This window comes from Lygodium microphyllum, chromosome 4 (genome assembly GCF_053477565.2).
Source record: "Lygodium microphyllum isolate KBCC chromosome 4, Lygodium_microphyllum_v1.1.10, whole genome shotgun sequence".
Taxonomy (NCBI): Eukaryota; Viridiplantae; Streptophyta; class Polypodiopsida; order Schizaeales; family Lygodiaceae; genus Lygodium; species Lygodium microphyllum.
In genome coordinates this window covers 21300392-21326263 of record NC_141138.1, presented here as the reverse complement: position 1 = coordinate 21326263, position 25872 = coordinate 21300392, and the positions used below count along the sequence as shown (strand labels likewise).

At 37.8% G+C, this 25872-nt stretch overlaps 1 protein-coding gene across 1 annotated transcript; it reads left to right on the top strand.

The window, feature by feature from the left end:
• Positions 1 to 19530: 19530 nt before the first annotated feature.
• LOC148036865 (uncharacterized) lies at positions 19531 to 20970 on the top strand. The gene is made up of 2 exons (XM_087677195.1): positions 19531 to 19737; positions 19816 to 20970. Exons 1-2 carry the CDS (start codon positions 19543 to 19545, stop codon positions 20527 to 20529), a joined length of 909 nt encoding a protein of 302 aa, XP_087533321.1. The 5' UTR covers positions 19531 to 19542; the 3' UTR covers positions 20530 to 20970.
• Positions 20971 to 25872: the final 4902 nt, after the last annotated feature.

The following is a 25872-nucleotide window of genomic DNA, read 5'->3' as shown; positions in this document are numbered from 1 at the left end:
ACAGGAATGCCACCTGGGGGAGGTGCCAACTGAATGATTTTTTATAGAAAAACCCCATAGGACACAGTACTGAGTTGACCTTTCGTGCCTCGCTGAAAATGTTGATCCATTTTAGCCCCAACACAAAGGTTGTCCAATTAAGCTTAATCCCTTCCAGGATCCTGATAGAGGCCATGAAGAGTTCGTGAGACCAAAACTTTGAAGGAGGCTTGCCTGACATAAAGCGGTCTTGGAGGAACTAGCATAACTACTTCCATAAGGGAGAGGAAATATGTGCCATTGATACTCTTGAACTAGTAATAACCTTATTTGTTACCAAAGGAGTAGAGGTCTCCTTTTGCAACAAGGCAAGGATCTCTGTAGTGGATAATAAATGATTGCTACTAGGCACAGGGGAAGTTGCAAAATGCAACAACAAGGCCTCATTTGACAATAGCAGGGGATAAACAAAACTGATGGCCATAAACCAAGCCCGAAAGCTTCTTGTAAGTCTCTAGAAAAGAGTAATAGAGCTTGCATCAAACTGGAGGGAACTTCAAGGCCACAAAGAGATGAAGGCCAACCTTTTGAATATAGTCAGCATCTAAAAGAAGAGAATAATCATGGAATGGTAACGGTACATGCCAAATCACAAGTGGGGAAGTGGAAGAAGATGCCATTTAGACCACACTAGAGTATCCACACACACTAGGAAAAGGAGGAAGGATTCTTACAAAACCCAAATATACCACCACTGAGAGAGATAATAGGGGAACAAAAGAACAAAAAGAACATATTGACTGGACTAGACCAAACCTCCCCAAGCATTCCATATCTTACAAAAAATTCGACATGACCTACACACATATGTGACCGAAAGCTTTATGCTATGCATACATACAAGCATCTAAAAACCCCGTAATCAAACACTCAAAAGAAAAAAAATCAATGTATACCGTAGCCCTAGATATAATACAAAAAGTAGGACTAAACCATAAACTCAAACCATCACAATAAATATAGACACACAAGTTCTTCGTCTCCAACCAATAAAAATCCCAATCCCCGTAAGTGTACGGCACATACCAATGGTGCAGTGTAGTGGGTGAGTGAAAACTACACGGCTCATTTTTATTAGATGATCAATTTATCATAGCTCATTATTAAATTATTCCATTAATGTTGCATGCTCGTGCAATGGCAAGGTTCTTTTATAAATTAGCAGCCGGCCCTTTTTAATTAAAATTTAGGATGTGCATTCTATTTATTTTGTGGGTGCAATGGTCAGTTGATTTTCAATTACAATTACATGTGTATGGCGCTACATGTGAAGGAGCAAAAGAGAAAAACCTAGCGATGTGTGGACACCCACAGGGTTTGACGCACAAAATCTTGCTTCCACAAACAAGACAAAGAAATAGGAAAATCCTCGTACGCAAACAACATCTCGATTAAGTGGCAGTCGGCCTCCTGTAAGGTATGATCAACCAAATACTAATACAAAAAAGAATGGGAATAAAGAAGGGTTTTGCACTTGGATAATGATGTATTAGGGTTTTGTTTTGTATCAAAAATTTTAAATTTAATTTACTTTTTTTCATAGATTTTTGTTTATGTGTTTTAAGTTGAATTTTATTTATTTTTTCTTTTCCTTTGTTTGTCGATTTTAGTGTTTGTTTGTTTTTTCTTATGAATAAATAAATAAATGAATAGATGAATGTGAGTACCCAAATGGAAACAAAAATATGAGGAATATGAAAAGAATTTTGTAGGATTTTTTAAAGGCATTTAAACAACCATAATTTTGATGAAAATTTATTTGAAATTTTTTAGAATTTTTAAGTTGTTTCTAAAGAATTTCAAAATTTTATTCAATTTTAATGATATGTTGAAGCTTTTTTGAATATTTTTTATATTTTATTATTTTTCTATTTTTATTGATGTTTTTTAATTAATAGAAAATTATATATTTTTCAAAAGAATATATAATTTTTGTGGTTTTTTATAATTTTCGTCATTTTATTTGATTTTTTATGATTTTTTTGATATTTTTAATGTATTTATAGTTTTTTTTTCAAAAATTAAAAAGGTTAGAAATATGGTACGCAGAACTACGTGGGCTTCATGCGAATAGCTGCAAGCTCTCCACCATGCGGAAAAAATTGTAGGCACATCCTCGTGCGTGAACGATCGCTAGCACGAACACGCTCATGAGGTCCAAAACCCCACACGTGAACAAGACCTTAGAAGGGAACACACGAACAACACGGTGGAAAAGTGGGTGTGCACATGCTAAAGGGGGAGAAAGGAGTCAGGGGGAGGGTTAAAAAAACATAGGGGAAAATGTGATTTTTATTTTTTATTTTAAAAAAAGGGGTGTGTTTGTGTTTTTTAAAAATTAATTAGTTGTGTTTGGTGGTGTGGGGTTTTTTAATAAGTATTGAGTGTCTGACTTTTTAAAAATTTTTAAAATACAAATATGTGTGTGTGTATGTGTTTTTAAAAAAAATTAATTAATTAATCAATTAACATGGGTTGGGGAGGGGGGTTTACCGTAGAAGGGGGGGGGGGTAGGGGCACTTAGGGTGGGTACCACTAGGGTGTGGGCAATTTGGGGGGCTAGGGTGGGAAAAGGAGACTGCGGGTGGGGTGGGAAGGCACCGTGGAAGGTGGTGGGGTACACGCGGTTCAAGGGAGCAGCACCTTGGAGGGGCTATGGAGAACATCGACGTGGAGGAGGGAGAAGGCATCAACAAGGGAGCTCGGGTGTGGGGCGGAGTGGTTCTGTGGATTGTTCAGCAGCGCGACAGTAGAGGCAAGCTACGCATGTGTGTGTGTGTTTGTTTTTAAATTAATTAATTAATTAACATGGGTTGGGGTTGTTAATGTAGGGGGGACTATTTTGGGAAGGTGGGCAAGTAGGGGCACTTAGGGTGGGCACCACAGGGTGGGCGATCGGGGGGGCTAGGGTGGGCAAGGGGAAAGGAGCTCGCGAGCGGGGCGGGATGGAAGGTGGCAGGGGACACGTGGTTCTGACGAGCGGTACCTTGGAGGGGCTGTGGAGAGCGTCAATGTGGATTAGAATGAAGGCATCAACAAGGGAGCTCAGGTGCGGGGTCTGATCCTCACGATGATATCCTATATTATTCCTTAATTTCTTATCGATTACCTCTGTATATTGCCATCCTCCAATCTAATCTAGATAGTATCCCTCTCGTATCTTTTACCTGTGCCATTTCCCCTCGAATTTCAATTTTTACTACATGCCCATTTATTGTTGACCTTATATCCTCGCCTACTCCTATATTGAACCTACTTCTGTTGTTCTACCTATTCCTTCTATGTTTCCACTAGAATCCCTTCAGAAATTTCTACTTTCTTTCCCTTCTTTCCCATCCTCATTATCCCTTCAAATATCTTCATTCTATGACTTATCTTATCCACCTCTTCATTGCTCTCCTATTATCCCTTTACTATCTCCATCTGATTATATTAATCTTCCTCCACAATCAGTGATGGATACTCTTGGATATAACAACGATATCCTCTATCAATAGCACTGGACATTGAATGATTCTTTGACAGGATCAATGCTTAATTGGCCTATCATTCTTGGTTATTGGGACACTTCTACGCAATGTTCTACTTCTTATCTTCAATTTGCTAGAGCACATGCTTTTTCAGAGGATACTTTGGTATGCTTGGCATCTTGAACAAGATGCTTGTTGATAATACAAGATAGATTTTCTTGTAGTAGATTCCCTGTTTTCTTAGTGTTCCTCTTGGGGCTCCAAACCAAATATTTAGAACAAGCTTCCAAAGAAAGCATTTGCACCATGTGCACAAATTTTTCTTTCTTGTTCTTATCAATCTCATTGCCTTTAAGTTTTGGGCCATCCTTTTTTCATGAGGGCCTAATAAATTGAAACATAACTTCTCCTTATGTGCACTCATAAGCTTTTCTATTGAGAGTGGCCCTCTGGTCCCTTTGGACTTCATAGTATTCTCCTCTTCAGATGAATCATTAAACTTTCTCTTCTCTACTAACAGGATGTAGTTTTTGAATGCACAGATGCATATACGATTGCTTTCCTACCTAACATATCATAAAAAATCTATGCACTCTTGATGGCTTCTTCTAGTGTTTTAGGATATTGAGTTTTCACCTTCACCTTTACTCATTGTCCATGCCTTGAATGAATCCTCTAACCTTTTTAAATCATCTAATCCATCAAATGATTTCTCTATATTTGGAGATGTACTATCAAAGCCTCCATTAGACACTCATCCAAGGCAATCTACGATCCTTTTGGTTCTCAAGAAGACATCCCTTTCAAAATATTTCCTCAAACATCACCCATGTCATATGATTAGTGGCATCAAGACTCGTCCACTATTTGTAGGCCTTGGTCTCAAGTCTAAGGCTTGTCTCAAAGGCTCTAATAGAATTGGGTATATGATGTAATTGATGCAAGTCAATCTACTTTTGTAAAAAAGTGTTGAGTGCATTCTTATTATGATCTCATTCCTCTCCTTAGAACATAGCTAGCTTCATGTTCTTTAACATATTATTAACCTGGTGTACAAAGAGATCCAGAGGCCTTGGCACCTTGAGGTAGCCCTATTGATGAAGTAGCTCTGGGAGAAACCCTATTTGCAAGAGGTATACTTGGGATACCCAAAACTTTTTTTCATATCAATTCCTTTAAAAGCTCTGAGATATATGTAAAAATTTCATTGAGAGTAGCAATTTTTTTTTCTAGTGCTGCTGTGTGAGCCACTAAAGCACCAAAATATCCCTTGTCCATTAGTTCAAATGCATCTAAATCATCTAAACCATTCATGGTTTCATCCTCATGTATGTTTATGGATTCATCATGTTGGTTGTGAATGCAAGAGTAAGGACATGTTGTATGTTTGAGAGGGAAAAATTATTTCTTACCCTTAATGTCTTCATAGTGAAACAATTTACAAAGCTACAAGAGCAATGTGAAAGAGCTCCAAAGGCATTGTATTTGAAGAGGTAGTTGAAAGGTCCTTTTGAAAAGCTCTTTATCTCCTCCCAAATAGGATTTTAAAAACTTTCTTTGTTGTTTAGACAACTCCAATGCTTAAGTTGATGATTAGTTACATTGTAATTAAGCGTGCTTAGGTGTAGACAATAGTGGGATAAGCGACCTAGAAGTTTTATCTTCAAGCAAACCCTTCCACCATGCACGTAATGATGCTAATGAGGCCTTCATAGCCTTGTTTCCAAGTATGCGTTGGCCACATTGTTGGATGGTTTGTGGTGCGATAATTGTGTGTTTATGGGGCCATCAATGTAGCCTGTTGTCAAATGGTATCGAGTACTCCTTGATCTTTTGCTACAACCTTGCTCTAATACTAATGTCATTTACGTGTAGGTGCCTTGCTTTTAGTGAACAAAAAAGTTAGAAAAATCTCACTTAACCTCTTAGCCACTCAAGACGATAGCCTCTTTTAGCACCACACTAATATCCTTAGGTAGATCCATATAATATTTTCAGAATGTCTTTTAGTAAGTCCATTCACATGGATTGCTTATCCTTTGTCCCTTTGGCCCATACACCATTGTGCTCTAATATACACTATCTCTTGACCCCTTAACCCCATCAATGCCTTAGCATAATGGTCAATTACCTACTATTAGCACTATTATCAAGCCATCCTACAGGTCGTATCCACTCACCGAGGATCCTTGTACACACACACACACACACACACACACACACACACACACACACACACACACACACACACACACACACACACACACACACACACACACACACACACACACACACACACACACACACACACACACACACACACACACACACACACACACACACACACACACACACACTCTCTCTCTCTCTCTCTCTCTCTCTCTCTCTCTCTCTCTCTCTCTCTCTCTCTCTCTCTCTCTCACGCTCTCTCTCTCTCTCTCTCTCTCTCTCTCTCTCTCTCTCTCTGCTTTTTGTTTTCCCCAAATTTTCTCCTTTTTTCTTTTAGAGGGTTTGGAATATCTAAGTTTAGTGAGTGTTGAATTTATTAAGAAAGTTAAATTGGTATTAAAGATTGTAAAAAATTATAAATTTTATTTTCATTTTTTCATGGCCATGTAAGCTTAAATAAATAATACATAGGGTTGTTAAACGTGCCGACTGAACCGTTCATGATTGTGCTTTCATTTTCTTATAGTGGCACCTTCTAAAGTTGTTTATGCTAAGAAACTACCTACCTCTATGACTACTATAGCTATTGATGATCCACAGTTGCTGTGCTGATGCTTTAGTTGGTGACCATATATATATTAAAAAAAAATTGATTTAAAATACAAAGACATCATAATTGAGATATGCAGCTTAGCTAATAAGAAAATCAAGGCCATTACATTTCAATAAAGTTATCTAGTTATGTTATATATTAGAAATAGAAGGTTGAGATCCATTGAGAGGCATCCTAAATTTAAACTACCTCTAAGATAGTATAGACCATTCCTTTTTATTCACAAGACTAATGACTTGCATTTGAATTGGGCATTTTTTTTCATTGGGAGAATTATACTTTGTTTTTTGAAATCTTTTAGGTAAATCCCAAGAATAACTTCACTTGTAGATGACCCTCAGTTGTTAGAGGAAGACAAAAATTTGGTCCTCAAAATGATCCTTGACCATAACCAAATCACTATTAGAATTGGTAACCAGTATCATAGATATCCATTTAAATGTAAAAATCATTCTATTGAGAAATTGCACTCGATTTACATGCTACCTCATTGACTTATGATGATCTAATAACTACTAGTTGTACACAACCATATCAATGTTTGATGGCCACAAATTTGTCACATGAGACACTATTTTGTGAAAGTTTATTGACTATCTTATTTTCATAGGTATACAAGATTCTGCACATGAGGTAGTAAATTTATATATTGATTTTCTCATTAATATACTTCAAATTTGACACACAAGATAGCACTACCATGTGGTTGGCCACTCTTGCAATTATATTTATTTTATCAACTCAGGACATTTAATTTTTAAAGCATAGAAAATGTTATAAAATTTTTAATTTATTTTTGTAGATTTTCTTTGTATATTTGCCACATAATCATAACTAGTGGTGTGTGGATCCACATGAGTTACTGGTTGCATCATGCATAATAGATCAATGACAGGGAAGTAATTTGTTTTTTATTGTGTTGAGTAGATTATTATACAAAGCTATGTGGGATAAATATTTTGAAAGGAAAACCTAGTGTGCAAAAACTATTTATTATTGGGATCTTCATAGTGCAGAAATGTTATATCTTTGGATGCTCTAATAGGAAGATATTATCTATATACACATGTAACTTATCTCGATATAACTTTTGTGTGAGGCCTAAATTATAATGTAGGAAATTTCTAAGGTATTTTTACTAGTGGTAGATTTGAGAATTAGGGAAACCTTGTAATGAAGTACAAGCATATGATAGAGGGAATGATAAAAGGTTGGAGTTGTAACATGTGAAGAATCTTTTGATTATTTGAGAAATACAAAGTGTCCAACTTATCTTAGATTGAAAGGGAGTGACAGATTGAAGGTTGGACTCGAGAGCTATGGCACGAGAGCAAGAGCAAGAAAGAGAGAGACTAGAAATGGGAACTCCAACAGTCACAATGTGTGACCAGGCCTTTCTTTATTCAAAGTGTCACTAAAAGAATAAAGAATAAAGTGACCGTGACGGGCAACCGCCACCTGTAGTGTGCAGTGGCGGTGATTGTGAGTGTAGTAATACATGGGCAGCTAGGCAGAGGCGCCTTTACTCCCAACAACCTCCCACTTAAAGGCGAATCTGCCCCAGTGAGGAGTGAAAAGAAAAAGAAAAAAAGACACTACAACATGTACACATGTACAACAGGATGAGGAAAGACGTCATCTCATCCCACACCCATCAACCTCTTAAGGAAGGCAAAGCACTCTGTAGAGACGCTTTTCTGAGCAGATCTGCAGAATTCTGGTCAGTTGAGATCTTGACAAGATCAACAGACTTGTCCTCAACGACCCACGTATGAAGTGATACCTCAACTCAATGTGTTTCATCTTCGCATGGAAGATCGGACTCTTGGCTAACTGAATAGCACTCATAGAATCCGAATGTAGTGTAGGGATAGCATCAATACCAAGGTCAGCAAACTAAAAGATCCACAACCAAATGGCCTCCTTGTAAGCCTCAGTGGCTGCAACATACTCGGCCTCTGTAGTAGAAAGGGCCATGCATTTCTGCACCCTAGACATCCAAGAAACAGTATCACTTGTATTCGCTCTTTATAAAGTTTTTTTACAAGGATTCCACTATCTCAAGGATATGTGGAGAAGCACATTGTTTACATGTCATGGATTGCTCACTACGAGTCCTGACTTTTCTATTATCTAACTTGAAATAGAAGTTGTAGAGGGGCTCACTGGACATTAATTGGATTTCTTGTCTCAGAAAATAAATGGGCCAATGACTCTCTGCACTGACTACGAAAGGATTATGACCACTCCACAAGATTACCACATCTACGAGCGCTGTATGTGTGTCATCTCGGATATCTTGATCCAAGCTGATCCACTCCCCTCGCAAAAGTCGCCATCTTCTATATCGAAAGCGAACGCACAGAGTTTGTATAGCAATGAAATACCTGTAATAAAAATAAAAATAATGGTAAGTGATCAATGCGACTAACATAACAATTCATCTAAGCGAGACCTATGTCAATTAAATCAAGGTATGCAAAGTAGTAAAAAAGTTTTACTTGAATGTAATATCAGATTGGTTGACCCTGCACTCAATCGTCTCATCAAAATGTGTTCTTTTGACTTCCCAAGACTCACCCAATAGCTGACTCATCCATTCCTCAGATGGACACTTGCATTGATAAGTAATCTTTGTTTTCTTCAAAACATCACATGAACCAAACAAATGTGCAAACAATGAGAATGGAATAAACCAATTAAGATGCACATCTTTGGAGCCTGTGGTGGGTTTCATAGCACTATTGATGTCAAATTTTATCTTCGACTTGCAAGCTCCTGACAACTCCAAGCTACCAATGAACCATTCACTACTAGACAGTGGCGGCAATGGGACATGCTGCAATCTCTGGCTTTCTACCACATACAATGAATTATAAAAAAAGATATTTTGAGTGGCAAGTTGACTTGTAGAGGTATTATCATAGATCAAAGAACCTATCTCTTCATGCCAAACATGTATCTTGCCGCTTAAACATTCCACATTCTGCCATTCATGCAAAGTCGATGGATATAGAGCTGTCAATCAAACAAGACTGAATTAGAATACTGCAAAGACTTTTAAAAACAACTCTGATACAAAAGAATAATCAATGATAAAATTTAACAACTTACTGTTTTGTTTATAATTTGCAATGTTGTTATCGTCGTGTACAGAGATTTGTTTATGCGTATAAACATGTTGAATGAACACTTCTGTTACTGCACTTGTGCCATTAAACACTTTTCTGAACTCTAGAATTCTACCTTTCCAATGTTTGCTAGGGTTTGCAACATCCTTGCGCTTGACCTTGAAACTCCCTCGAGTACTTGGGTGTATCAAAATCCAATCCAACTTATAATACTTATCACAAATCCAATTACTGCCATTATCTTTCCTGTTGAAGACCTCCATTGCAAGTATGCTACTGATATTTTTCCTCCGTGAAGACATCTGTAACAACCAAATACAAAAGTTACCTATCAACATGTGTATAATTTGCAAATGTTCTCTCCAAATGAAATTAAATTTAAATGGATCAATTTAAAAAAGAAACATTGTACCTGTAATTTCTTTCACAAAGATCCCTAGATATGTTGAACAAGAAGTTGACTTATAGCAAGACCATTGTTCCTTCACTGACAGATTCCTGTAGTACAAAAACAAAAGAAATATTGGGTCAACGCATACATATAACTTATATAGGCTTTGTCCAAATGCGTTGAAATTTAACCATGGAACAGTAGTAAAAAATGGCAATATACCTGTGGCTTTCTCTGCAAAAAATCCCAAAGATGTTGTAGAAGTTGAGTTCTTAATAACTCATTGTTCTTCACCCTCGGAGTTTCTTGGAGTAAAAAAACAAAGGAAAGCTCAGTATGCATGTAACTTGTATACATTTTGTCTAAACGAGATAAAATTTAACAGTGGAGCAACAAAAAAACAAGACAATATACCTGTAACTTTGTTTACAGAGAAACCCTAAGATGTTGAAGAAGAAGTTGAGTGTTCAAAATCCCAAAGATGTTGTAGAAGTTTTCTTAATAAATCATTGTTCTTCACCCTCGGAGATTCTTGGAGTAAAAAAACAAAGGAAAGCTCAGTATGCATGTAACTTGTATACATTTTGTCTAAACGAGATAAAATTTAACAGTGGAGCAACAAAAAAACAAGACAATATACCTGTAACTTTGTTTACAGAGAAACCCTAAGATGTTGAAGAAGAAGTTGAGTATTCAAAATATCACTATTATTGACTGTAAGAGACTCCTAGAGCATCAAAACAAAAGAAATTACATGTCAGAGAATGCACATAACTTGCACAGGTTTTCTCCAAACGAGATAAAACTTTACCATAGAACATCTATGGAAGAGAAAAATATACCTGTAGAGTTTTGTGAAGAGAATCTTAGGGCTTTGGTAAAACAAGCTCTGCTCTCATAAAACACATGAAACTCTCTCTGTGCTTGTGCAAAGCAAATGAAATTTTACAGGGTTACAGACAAGGCAAGAAACAATGAGGCTGTAAAATTTCGTCAGGAAAGAAGAAGCGGGGAAAGAGATATGACAAATTTGAGTTCCGCCTAAAAAAGAGGGGGAAACTGAAAAGGGGAGAAAAGAAAAGTCAAACATAAAAAATAAGAAAATAAAAATTCGAGGCACAAACTTCCAAGAAGTGACAGCTTTGTACTCCCCTTTTCCCTTATTTTATTGCTGAGGGAAGATTTGGTCCAAGATATGGCTAGAAGATTCATGTTACATGAATCTGGAATCCCAGCTCTCTCATTGGTTAGGCCTATATTTGTTTATTCACTCCTTAAGGGGCAAAAAAGAGAGTCCATATTTCTCCTAATGGGATGGAATATCTTCCCCTCTATAGTGGAATGAAAGTTGAAATCAGAGATGTAGAAAAGCAAGAAGTAGAAGAAATGTTAGCTAGAGAGTTCTCCAGAGACTGAAGCCCCCTTTGATTGTGTTCTATTGAGTACAGACCAACTAGGTGGAGCCAACCCCCTAATGAATAATGCAATCAAGAGGCAAGCACTAGAACAAGTCCAGAGGTACATGAGGAGAAAGAATGTAAACATCAAGGCCGAGAACGAGCTCACAACATAAGCCTCCTTTGACACCTTAAAATCACTCTTTATAAAAGTCCCAATGGCAACTCAAGGTCCCCTTTCTAGTCCAATCCATCCTAGAAATATTGATGAGACAGGCCATCAAATGTAGTCCCATTTTCCATTTGTAAGGAAGAGTACAATGAACATCCTGATCTTCATGTACTAGAGTTTATGGTAGTATGTGTGGCTAACAATGCCAGAACCCTCAAGCATTGGTTAGCAATATTCCTCGCCACTTTCAAAGGCGTGGTGTTTCAGTGGTATGAGAGACAACTAGTAGGAAATTTTGGCACATGGGACGACCTGAAGTTGGCTTTCCTCACTAAATTTAGGCGTGAAGGTTTTGAAGAGCAGATGCGAGAGGAGTTGTTAGTCCTCTAGTAAAAGAGTAGAAGCTTATGTCTCGTGAATGGAATCTATACTGAAGAGATGGACCAACCATCATTTGGATGAAGGCATCTAGAAGGGAGTTTTCCTCAGAGGCCTATAACCAGAAGTTCATAAGTTTGTGGAATTAAGAAGACTAGAGTCAATTTGCAAGCTGCAGTGGAAGGTACAAGACTGTATAATGAAGTTGAAGCAAGGTTGTCAATGACCTTAGGAAGAGGAGTCTTACCTCCTCCCATGCTAGGAATGGTATACCCATCAAATACAGTCCCAGGGACAGTTTCCTACCCCTACCCCCAGATGTAAACAATGCCACAGTATAGTGTACCTACTCCACAGTGGCCATAGATGAAAATGCCTCAAATGATGGTTCAACCACAACAACAGTAGCCTCAAACAGTTCCTCCAATGGCGACTCAACAACAATGGAATTCTACCAACTGGAATCAACAACCCCTAGTCTCTAGGACTACTTGTCCAATTCAATCGTCTTGCAAGTATCAAAAAGAGCTTATGGATGTGATTACAGAATAGCTACAGACACTGAAGGTGAATACTGCCAGTATATCCACTCCTGTGAGAGGTGGGAGAGATGAGATGTGAGGTGGGAGAGATGCAATGTGGATATACTTGTTGAGTCCTCTACTTTAAACATTGCATTCTATATACGTTATGAGTCAATATGCAAGCAACTAACTTTGAAAGGTTCTTGAGCAAGGTCTAGCTTGAATACTACCTCTTTAGCTGCATTACTTAGTATTGGAGCCCATTGCTATTATTCTCTTCTATTTTTAGAGATCTCTTTTCTATTTTGTTATCAATAGAAGAAGCCAAATCTAAAACCATCAAAGAAGAGGTTGCATCCAAATTGGAGGCAATCTTAGCATTTGATTCTTCAAAATGTGTTCCACTTTACAGAAAGATAGAAATTATTGCTGCAAACAAGCCCCATTGGTAGGCACTCTTGCCTTCTATTAGCAGTGGATAGCTCCTGATCTTTGGAAGAATAGATATGGCAAATTGGTGATGATCATGCCTTTGTGCATTTGTTGGTTGCCAACCATTTGGTGAGTTGTGCTTCTCTAACTTAAGTAGTTGGGATTGTCTGCAAATTATTTTTGGGTGCTATAGCATTCATAGATCCCTCTACTTGTGAGTGATTATATTTGAGATGATGCTAGATTTCATACATGAGCTAGAGATGGTTGGTAGGATTTCTAACCATGAAAAATGGTCAAAGGTTGTGGTGTCACTACAGGAGGTATAGTATAAATACCATCAATGTGCATGGCCATTCACATAATGATGGCCACCTATAGCAAATTTTTACAGCATTTCCTTTCCATAGAAGAAGAAGAAAAACCATGGCATGGTATGCAATAGTAAATTAGAGTTTTTCATGTTGAATTTAGGCTTTTACAATGGTTCATGAGTTCCATTTTGTTAATGATTTGATCCACTTGGTATCATCTAACTTAAAAACCTCACTCATCTATGATCAAGGCATCACTTGCATGAAGGAGAGTATTAGTTAGCATTTTATTAAGTGAAGGACATGAGTTGCATAAATTGCACATTTTTTCATTACCTCAAGTCTATGGAAACAACATATTACAACTACAACAGGTATGTCAAGAATTTCCACAAACATAACTCACCAAGTTGACCTCCTACAAATATCATGATGTCAATGACTGATTCAACTAAACATTGTAAACTAGCAACACTCAACTTTGTAGGGTGCATTTTAGTTTTTGGAAGTCATATCAAGTAGCACTCTTACCAAATTATTTCTACTCACTCTCCATCCCAAGCTTCTAAAGGTGAAAAGTAGTGACTACATGTCAAGACAAAGGGTGAAAGAGGGCTTCAGAAACTTGCTATTTAGTTATGGATAGGTCTGGGAAATTTGCCACAAAAACTTGTGAGTGTATTTGAACATAAAACTGACGCATCTAACTCATGGAAGATATCTTGTACTTTTTTTAGAGCTAAGAGTTGTCCCATTTGGACACATACTTCTCATGGATAGGTAAGGGTCAGGGATAAACATCAATTACATGCCCTTTAGAGGTTGTAGCCAAGTGAAGGAAGTGCCACCATCTTTCTATGCATATGGATAACAAGATGCTAATGCTTATGCACTGTTTTCACTTGAATCATTTTCCTATGAGTACCAAAGTTACAATGATAGTGCATATTCTTTTTGGGATATGCTCAAGTGGACAACAACCTTATGAGGGTTATTTCCATTGTAATGATAGTTGCTAGCCAAAAATAGGGGATGCAGAGCACTATTACAACCAACAAAACTGTGGGTTGATGTAAGTGGATATGTAAGAGGAAAGAGTTCCTACCCATAGGACACACCTATCTAACAACACATTGAGGGACATACATTCAAAAGGGTTATGCTAGAAGTGTAGAGAAAAATGGTCACCTCAACATAGATATACATGTCACGCAAAGAATGCTAAGGTATCAATTGTTTTATAACATTCACATGAAGAAGAAAAAGAGGAAGAGGAAGAAGAAGAAGAAGAGCAATAAGAGAAAGTTGAAGTAGGTGATGAAGAGCTTGACCAAGACTCTTCTCAAGCAAGAGAGGATGACATAATGGATCATGAAGTACAAGATGGAGAGAAAGATGAAGAACCACATGGACCTTTTGAATTTAAAGGAGGATATGTTGAAGATGAGTGTAGTGGTAACTTTAATGGGAAGCGTCATCATGAGCCTATGGGTAGTATGCATTAGCCTAGTATACTCAATCAAGGCTTACAAAAAGAAGAGTTTCATACTTCTTTGGAGGCTTCATTCCAATTGTTTGATCATGGGCACTATGATCTGGATGCATATGATGTGGATGCATATAATGATAATGATGGCATACAATTGGTGACAGTTTTCCTATTCTTGATAACCATTATGATGGAATTCCCTCTAATTTGGGAGGCTTTCTTCTAAGAGAAACCAACATGCAATAATGCATTCCATGTCCAATATTTTTTGCTATTTTGTCTTCATGGTTTCTACATGTTTCCTATAGGAAGAAGGTTGAGGAAGATTGGGTTCCCTCTACAATACAATTTAATGTATTAAAAGTATTGTTATTTGCCTTCATGTCATCATAGTTGGGGTTTCATGGTTGGAGTGATACCCTTAAGTATATACTTTGATATAACACCTCATTTGCTCAATTCGGAGTTCTCTATCAAACTTATGGTTCTTTTTCTATGACACTCCTCTTATGACAATATGCAAGAAACTCATAGCAGTCATTTCTTTGGTACTTATCACTTATGCAATCTTCTTCAACATATGAAATCTCTGGTTTCCAAGCTCTATTTGTTGTATTCTTTCCATCTTTCAAGCTTTGAGGAAAAAGCTTCTTGAGGCTGGGATGGCTTGTAATGTAGGAAATTTCTAGGGTAGTTATTTTACTAATGTTAGACTTGAGAATTGGAAAAACCTTGTAACAAAGTAAGAGCATAGGATAGGGGGAAGTATATAAGGTTGGAGTTGTAGCATGTGAAGAACCTTTTAATCATTTGACAAATAAAATTTTTCCAACTTGGCTTACCTTAGTGTTAGCATTTTATTCCATGTGCTTTTTGTGTAGTAGCCATGACTATCTTGTGTTATGTATGTATTTTTTAAATTTTATTAATATTTATCTATTGTACAATGAAGGCACATCAATAATACCCTCATAATACCTTGATTAAGGCTCTAACATGTCATCTTAAGACCTCGATCACACTATCATAATACTAAGTTCATGGTATGGGATAAGATTTCTTGAATGTGTCATTCCTCGACATGCGTAGGGTGATGTCAAGTTGCGCATATCAAAGACCTTGTGTCCCAAAAATAGCAAGAAGGTCCAAAATGGAGAACCTTACCTTGCAACCACCCCTATTACTAATCACATCAATGGGACTCATTTTGTAATAACTTGTGTTCAGAGAAACATATGGGTAATGATACCTCTACCCATGGTTTAATCTATCTATCACTACCATAGGATAAGACATTGCCTACAATTACCTCTCTAAGATTGCAACGAAGCTTGGAAATCATCTATTTGTAGCTCATTAGGGTACACTATTATAACATCATACCATTTGTCTATATCTTAGATATTTGGAGTTAGAAATAGTGCAAACATCCATGTTTACTCCTCTATGTTCCCTAGGCTTCTCACATTGTCTCTTATAGTGATCATTTGTATGTTAACTCTTAGGAAATAGTGGATATTGGGAGTGTATTTATCTTGATCCTAGTTAATGTGGCTACTATTTAATCAACTTCTCCCTTTAGCCTCAAGTTTCTACATGAGATGCCTAGTAAAGTCCTTAAGGAAATATTTACAATTGTTGTTTTGTGTATGCTAGGAAGTTTTCTAATGACTTTCTACTATAGGCATGGTGGTCGAACCATATATTGCTTAAACTAATAATGACCAAAAGAAATTATTGCCTAAACTAATAATGACCATATATTGCCTAAACTAATAATGCGTAGTAAAGTCCTTAAGGAAATATTTACCTTTAATGTTTTGAGTATGCTAGGAAGTTTTCTAATGACTTTCTACTATAGGCATGGCGGTTGAACCATAAACTAATAATGACCAAAAGAAAATATGGTTTCTCCCTATTGTAGAAACTAAATGAAAGTGATGGTATAGATCTAGTTAGCTTCACTACTCTTGGTATTGAGGGGATATAAGGAATGATGTTTAATAATTATTGGCTTAACTTAGGCTTGGTCTTGCTATGATTAGCAAGACCAAAATTGTTTAGAAGATGCACTTCTATGAAAGTGTTTTTCCATATTGAAAGGAAAGCTTTTTTCTTTAGATTCTTAACCTTCAATTATCTTTAGAGGAAACTTAATTGTATTCTCATATTCTCTTTGGGTAGCTAAGCTAGTCCAATAATAAGATTGTATGCTAGCAACTTAAGAATGTGATTATGATCCAAGATATGAAATTGCAACATGAGTATTCTCCCATATGGTGCTAAAATTATATGGATTGCTATTATGGAAACTCTCTCAATAAATGTTGATGCTCTAACTAATGAGACTACTTCAAGAGTATTCTTTCATGGCGTTAGATTTAAAATGAGTTGCCATTATGGTAGATTGCAATTCGTTAAGAAAATGTTTTAGTTTTCACAATCTCAAACATGCTTAGTGAGTAATTTATGCTTCATAGTTAGAATTATTCATCTTGGGTTTTAAAAGTAGTTTAACTAACATTATTGATGATATCATTAATGTGTTTGGAGATTTTGATACCTTGAATCCGACAATAGTTGCTTAGGTGCTTACCTAGCATTTTATTTGTGGATGGATGCAAATATAGTTTTCAAACCTTTGATATGAGTGTGTCTTTTGAAGGTTTCATATGAACTACTTAATGCACTAGTTGAAGATTCCACATGACGAGAATTTTTGACTCTTGTTATTTTTGTACTTTCAAACTGCAAATTGTTATTTGATTTACTTTTGTACCTTGGAAAAGAAAAACTATGCCGAGGTTATCGAAGATTTAAAAGCATTTTTATTTACTTTTTATACCTTTAATTTTTAATAGTTCAAGGATTTATTAAAGGCATTTCTTCCTCACACTGTGCATACATCCTTAAATATTATAGATTTGTTGGTTACTTGGGGTCATCCTAAACCTTAAAAATAGTATTTGTTGTTGTGCAGCACTTTAAATATTCATTGTGATGCCATTATCATATTATTACCTCAAGTTCAATGTGTCAAATTCTTATTTCAAGTCCTTTAAGTATACTTTTTTTTTTGTTTTTATTAGCAATTGGGGGGATGTAAAGACTTACATTTCTTTTCTAGCTTTATACACCCATGTTTGAATATGTTCTTATGGTACAGTAGAGTTTGCTTAGTTATTCCAAACCACAAAAATACAAGTAAGCACTTCATAAATGCTAGTTATGGCCACTTCATTCATTCTAAAGGGTTACTTCTCAACCACGAGTTAGAAAGATTCTATTATCATAAAAAGACGCCAACTTGAGGTTTGTCAAAATGTTCTTTGGTATTTTAATACCCCTTTCTTTTTTTGCTTTGATTTTAATGTCACTAACAAATGGAGGCACATTAAGACCAACATTTTCCATTTCAATTCTATCCATGTCTTGACATGTTCTCTAGGTGTAAGGGAGTGTTCTTATTTATTCCAATTCACAAAAATATGATAAAATAGCATGCCTCTCATGAGCATAGGAAATTATAAGACTACTTCTTGATTAAATGACAAGTATCATTGATAAAACAATACTAGGTGTACACAAATACATTGGTATATGATAAATTGTGCTTATTCTAACTTCAAGCAACCCTAAATTCAAACTTTTAAAAAGGAAGCAAGATCCATTGCATGTTGCCGGCCCTATCATAGAGTACAATTTTTGCATAATATATTTGGGTGCAAATATGAAGTCCTTATTCATCGTGTTGTAGCCCTTGAATGAAAGTTTAGCACATACCTTGATTGAAATAAATAAGGATATGACCTACCTAGATATAACTAAATCTTGATATCTATTACATGCACACTTAACTATACACACATTATATCCAAATTGCTAACTACATATTAATGAAGGAAATTTATTTTTAATCTATTTGAAGGACTAGACTTTGAATAATCATATAAGTCACGCCTTGGGTAGAAATAAACATAGACCTAACCAATTGAACAATAAATAAGGACCCTTTCACCATGGATACTCATGTGTTGTAAAATGGGTAGAGATAAGCTCATAATCTTGTGGGCATAATTCATGTAAAACATGCTTATACACTAATACGTGTATAATAGATGTGTGTATTTTATGTGAAGAATTGCATCAGAAGCTACATGTTTTGGCACTTTTGTTACATAAACATGATATGAACTTGCATTACATGCACATTGCAAATTTGAAGTTGAGGGTGTGTGCTTTTACATTTGTAAACATTGGCAACAACACATGCAATGTGGACTACAAGTAACATGATTTGGACATGGTAGGAACATGACAATGTTTGGGAAGATATGGGTTTTCAAATAATCCTTCTTGTCCGTAGCCGCCTCTATATTTTATCATCCAATTCTCTCAACAAGGTCAATATTGTACTCTTCTTATTAAGCTATTGGTGTGGGTGAAAAATCACATCATAAACATAGTATTTACGAAGGACAAAAAGTTATAAGGTTTATAGCATTCGGAGATTAAATGCTCCCAGCTTAGTATTGTGCAAGTCTCAAATTGGACAGTGAACTTTCCATTAAAAATTAGATTGGAACTCTTTGATTTGGAGAATAACAATGTAAAGCTTGACCAAGGACACTTGGAGGCTCCCTAGATCGAATGGGGGGAATGACCCCCTAGAACTTTGGCATCTATTATGCCATGCTTTACTACTCATATTAAATAGTACGATGGTGCCCACCAGGTCGTCTTTGAGAGAGAGATGTCGATCTTGCATCTGCAGATCTGTGTTTCCATTTCCCCTAGCCAGTACACTTTAAAACGAACAAGGCTTCTTCTTCTTCTTCTTCTCTCTTCTTCTTCTTCCTGTCTCACGAGTCTCTCTTCTTCTATTCTCTCTCTCTCTCTCTCTTTCTCTCTCTCTCTCTCTTCTTCTTCTTCTTCTTCTTCTTCTCTCTCTCTCTCTCTCTCTCTCTCTCTCTCTCTCTCTCTCTCTCTCTCTCATTCCAGAGCATAGCGGTTGCTACAAATAATGGGTCAAGTCCTTGGACGTTGCAATGGATGTCTCCTTTGTCTTCCTTTGATCGATGATGGGCGCGTTGATACTGCCCCACCTGATGATCTCGGCAACGCATCATCAATAGTTACAGCTACTACTGCAACAGATCATAACGCCTCGTCGTCGTCTTATAGACGTCCGGATGGACAACAGCTTCTGCAACAGCAGGTCTCTGATCTATATCTCTCTCTCTCTCTCTCTCTCTCTCTCTCGTTCGGCTGAGAATTCCTTCCTCGTCGTGTGCAGGATAGGCACGATCAGCAGCCGGCTCCAGCTGCGCTAGGGCCCACGTCGTCTGCTGACTCGAATCATGCTGATGCCACGCCAGACACTCCCATCATAGCGTCGCACCTGCCAGAGCCCTACCACGACGACCTTACTTTCCACGTGTACGTGCAGCACCAGCAGGGCGCCGCTCCTCCCGCTGACATGGCTATGAAGGCAGACAAGATCTGGACAGAAGGTCATCCAGCTGCCGGCGCTGATGAGACGGCGAGTTATGTCAGTGATCATAAGCAGGCCAATACGGATCACAAACAGCTGCTTTCTCATAGCCAATATGATATCGCACCATTGCCATCACCTGTTTCAGAAATCGAGAGCTCGGACGCAGCTCAAGCTGAAGCTGGTATGCAGGAGCAGGAACTATATGTCGGGGCCGTCTTTGCGAATACTGTGCCGCCTCTGCAGGACGTCGTGCCTGTACTCGCTGTCAATAATGGCGACAGTGCCGCTTCATCTCATATTGCTGCTAGTGCGCAAACTTCTAGCTCTGACTCGAAGCTGGGCGTAGTCCACGATCAGGAGCTGCAAGGCCAGGGCTTATTCCATGGGCTCCGCCGTCACCAGCTGAAGCAGCACCTCCGAGAGCTTGGCGGCCACTTGAAGCAAGAAGCTCATCGCCTCAAAGAGGAGGGCAGCCACCATATCCAGGAGTTTCGTGATCATCTCAAAGAGTAAGCGAGTGCCGACCAGTATCATCGTCTAATTGAGCAATAAAGGCATCATTTTAGAGAGGCAGCTGCGAGCCGGCACACCCATGGCATGCGCAAGAACTGGGGTAACAGCACCTTTGAGGTGACAACATCCTATTTCTCACTATATTACCCTTTGCCATGCGTATGCTGTGGTTTAGACTTCTCTACATTGTTCGATACAAAGCTTTAAAACTTCAATGCGTGATGCTAATGCCCTATGGCATGTGTGGTGCTTTTTGGTACAAGGATTAAAATCGTGCTGCCAGAAGTGTTTCTTTAGATGGAGATTCCCAATGCCCATGCCCTTTCTAGTGGTTTTGGATGTTCATTTTCCTTTCTCTCACTGAATTATGTGTGTATGTGACTAAATGGCTATATGCAGTGTACAAAACAAATAGGACATCATTCCCTATGTTAATGACATTGCTTACCACTACATTTCACATCCCTCTCTTGAACCTTCTATTTGACAACCATGAGGTCGACCCAATCTATCAATTTTTGCAAACGATGATAAGTGTTATTTTGAATTCAAGCACTTTCTTCAATTGCGTAAACTAGGGTAGATGTGCCTCATTAGACAAAAATATTGAGATTGGTATTTTTACTCTATTATATATATATGTTTTAATAATGTAGTAGTGTATTAACTGAAAGTAGGGTAAGGTAAATACAAAATGCCAAAAAGGGCATTTGCCAGGCCTAGGCCATAGTCACAACAATGATTTTGGACAATACATTATCTTGAAAACACAAGCCTTGCTTCTAAGCCTCCTAAAACAACACAATAAGCTCTTCTTTAGTACTAGGAAGTAGGTCGATATGTTCAACATATATCTTTCTTCCAAAGGCAATATCATTCCTATGCTATCAAATGTTTTTCTACTATTTATTGCTCAAGCATTTTTATAATATTGACAAAGAAAACACAAAAGAAAGCTCCAAGAGAGTGGATCACTTTTTACTTTTGTAAGAAATTTGTGAACCTTTTTAGTAATATTTTGTCTTAGGATAAACATATGGATTTTTTTTAAAAGATTCTCTAAAAGTTATCCTGATGAAACTATTCAAAATTTATACTAATTGAAAAAGAGAGGCCTTGAATATTCCTACAATCTACTTCAAAATAGAAGTTAGCAAGTGGATTCTCCAATTATATTATAATCTCTTGAAGTATTATACACAAGGGCTAATCATCCTCCACTTGCAACACTAGGGGCTTATGACCTTTAAAAATCATAGTAACAACATCCACAACTATACTCTCATGTGTGTCTTGGTCAAGGCAAAACCATTTACCCTTGAGCATCCTTCATTTATGATACTTGAATACTAAGCATAAAGTTTGTCATGCCATAATGTATTGAGAAGAAAAGTTAGTTAAGCAACCAAAAAATGAGAATATATTCAATTTAGAGGGAATTTTTTTTCCTAAATGCCATGTCTCTTGTTGTGACTCAACACTCTACTGTGTGAGTGACTTTTTGAAATCTACATTTTTCGTAAAATTCTCATTAAACAATCCTCTTATGCACTTTTTACTCTATATGTATTCTTGGTATGTTTAAAATCCTCACACTCCTTAAACATATGTGCAAAAATTACAATTGCTAAAAGCAAAATTAGGTGTGCATTCTTTGAGTCAATGTTTGGCTTCATAGAGTTTAATATGTTTTCTAAGATTTTGTGTTGCACATGTGTAATTTCTCACCACTGGCACAATGGCCATTCCATGCTATCAAGATTTGATACATGCATACACTCAATAATTCTATATTTTCAGCCACCCTTGTGAAGGATATACTTGGAATTATAGAAAAAACAATATCCTCTAATGTCCCTCTAAAAGTAGTCAAACAATTTTGATGCGATAGCACTTGAAAGCACATGTAAAGCTCTCAACACTTTACTACTTGCATCAATTTTAAGGGTGTACATTTATGAATACAAAGACCAATTTAAGAACTTTGGCACTAATTCAAGATTTTGTCAATCAATCTAGGAATTTTTGCGAGAGTTCAAAATTTTGGTACTATTCACTTATACAACATGACATAAAACTTCAATATTAGTCCCTATATAAAGCGATGATTTTGATTTGAGGATTGCTACAAGTCTTGAAGAGTTATTTTGTGGAAATATGAGGATAAATATCTCACTACATTGTAGTTCTTATTGGATCTTAGATGCACTTTGTGTACAAAAACACATGGACTAGCAAATATCCTCAAAGATATAAACCATACACTACAAGATATAGGCCTTATACCGATGTTAAAAGCGACGAAAATGTAAATAACAAAATTTACCCCCATCGTCGCAAAAAGCGTCATTATTGGCGATGCCATAGAACAGTCGGTATTAGCATTGTTATCAGTGTCGCTATTTGCGTCGGCGTTGTTATCAGCGTCGCAAATAGTGAAACTGATAACAACACTTTGCGATGCTAATAATGATGCCAATAACGACGCGTGCAGGTAATTTTACGATGCTAATAGTGATGCTAACAAGGAAAAAAAAAATTGTGACAGGGCAGCAACAAAAACAAAGTGTACTTAAATCATAACACTGATACATGAAATAAATACATGATCACATAATGAAAGCTATTGGTACAATCATGGCAAGATATCACTACTACATAGAAAATGTCTACACAGATCAAGCGACCAAAAAAGAAGGGTGTGTGAGCTCCAGGGATCTAAGGGCGAGCTATACATCCTCGCCATCCGAAAGCTCGTCCCGCCGCAAAGGAGCATCAAACAGACTCTGCAAAAAAAGAAACAACTACACATCAGTCCACCATACAATAATGCATTCTAATTAAACATGGTAACTATGGACAAGAAAGATGAGTGACTTACAGGGCCGCCGCATCTATACAATCGATTGATCAATGCAGTGAGACCATACCTCTCTGCATATCGAGTCTCAAGGCTGGTTGAATTGCGATTTGTAATGGAGTGCTGCAAAGAAAACAAAATACTAACTGTTAGAAACATGATTTTTAGTACAAAGGATATTGCAAAAAAAAAAGCAAGCAAAACAAAAGAAAAACTTACAAAGTCCTCCAGATATGTCCTATGGCTGCCACTCCCAAGATAATGGACCACTTCGGCCTCTAGTCATACCCTCGCCATCTCGCGCTGCTGACTCCAATGTCCTAGAGAATTTGTAGCCTCCTCCCTCAGTCGTCGCCAGTCGTCCGCGTCTAGCCACTCAGGCTTTGCAGCCCCACTCTTGAGTGCCTTGCATGCGTCTGATCGTCTATGTGACATATATGCACACATGCAGTCCATCATCCAGCCCGTAGAAAATCTATCTGCTATGGCTGAAACCGGAAACTCCTCATGCAAGGATGCTACTATGTAGTCCTTGCTCCCCTCCGGTATGATTTTCCAATGATCTAAGATATGCCGAAAAACTTGTTGGCACAACTCTCTCATGCGAGCCATCACCCTCCTCCCCTCATCATTCATGATGATGGCTCCTGACCTATCATCAACAAGATAGGCATATCCCTTTGAGGTATGCCTAAGATGGGTCCTCTCCCACTTGCGACCACGCTCCTGGGCATATCCAGCAGACCCCTGTACATCTGGTGTACCGACCGGGGTAGTATCTATTGGTGTAGCACCCATAGGGGTGCCACCTGCAGACGGCTGAGCAAAAGCTGGAGTAACTGGAGTAGAAGTCCCCACAGGTGTGAAAAATCCTAGAGGTGACGCAACTCCGGTAGAACGACAAGATGGCGACACCGTGCCCGTGCCTCCACAGCAACCACCTGAGCCATGCTCCCTTGAACCGCCACGAGAGTGAGAAGTAGTACTTCTATTCCATGCCGACAGTGGGCTCACTACCTCTGTATCTCTATAGCATTCTCCTGATCCTGAAGCACTCCCTCTCTCTGGCCCAAGTCTGGAGCGTCGACCTCGTCTACTCGAAACTGAAGCATGCGGCCTGACGATGTCTGAGACAGCTCTTGGTCTGCCATGCCTCTGAATCTCGCCATCTGATCTAGAGACATACACGTGAAGATATCCTGCAACTCCTCATCGCTCATCCCTCGACTCATCTTGATGATCTAAGTATCCAAAAAGGTCACCTGCACAGACAAAAATGATGTTAGTATAATTAATTTAAATCATATAAAGCACGGTAATATAAATCATAAAAAAATAATCTCACTTAAAATGCATATCTTATGTACCCTTATAAGCGATTAGTCAATAAATTGAGTAAGTGGATGCTCCAAGTATGAAGTATCCTATGGTCTCATGTTAATCTCCTGACACAACTCTGTATACACTGAAAGGTCAATAGACATGTCACCACAAAAGGATGAGTCCATCTCGTTCTCAAAGAATTATTGGACTCCTGTATTTCCATCATTGTTACTCAATGCTAGCTCCTCTACATGCTCCAAGCTTTCCGTGGCCTCCACCCCTTTGCAATATTGATCCCTCTATTTGCATATTGTCCTCATCTATGCTCGGAATATCGCTTTGACCATATACTCTCGCACTTCGGGGAGTTGAAGATATAACATATTACCATCGAGGTTGTCGGGGGTTTGGATAGAAGATTACATGTTCACAAACACGTACAAGAGAGATTAAACTATTGTGATATGTACCACGTCATAATACAATTAACAAACAAATGAGTTTATGCACCTGTTCACAATGGGCCGGCAACACAAAGGTGTCACACAAATCCGTCCATTTTTTTTCGGAATCTATTTCGAGAAATCCAGATGGACCTCATCGAACTGTTGCTTCAGCTCCTTCAAGTACCACTTTGAACCACTGCACATCAAATAGTATCATGGAGAAGCTATGGTAATCTACTGTAACAATACTTTGCAAGTTCCCAAAATACTCCATCTCATCTATAACCGTGTTTGGATCCGTTGCTCGTCGTCGGCTCTCTTGCTCGAACCTTGCCATGATACCACAGTCCATTGTGGAGCGCTTAGTTGTCGCATATAAAATATAGATACGACAAATCCTAAACAGCTCATCATCTTTGGACTATATCCCCTCAAGAATTCCCACTCCTCAATTGAGACCTCCGCCCCTTCGTGAGATGCTGCGGTCAAAGCTCCATGCAACCATCGCATTGACATGAACCGCGGCATCTCCTCCATGCCCTCGGGATATCAAATCGGTCGATGGTGCATACTATGTCAAAATTCAGATCACGCTTCCTCTCGATCTTGCCTAGCTTGCTGATACCTGGCGAGCCAGGTCTCCATAGAGGCATAGTGCAACATACAAAAGCGATTCACATTCTCCTCCATTGTAGCATCAATTCATTTTTCTAT

Excerpts from the sequence above, each read along its gene's own strand:
- LOC148036865 (XM_087677195.1), top strand. The coding sequence starts at position 19,543 with ATGGGTCAAGTCCTTGGACGTTGCAATGGATGTCTCCTTTGTCTTCCT. Across the intron at positions 19,738-19,815 it reads AACAGCTTCTGCAACAGCAG|GATAGGCACGATCAGCAGCC; the intron begins GTCTCTGATCTA and ends CGTCGTGTGCAG.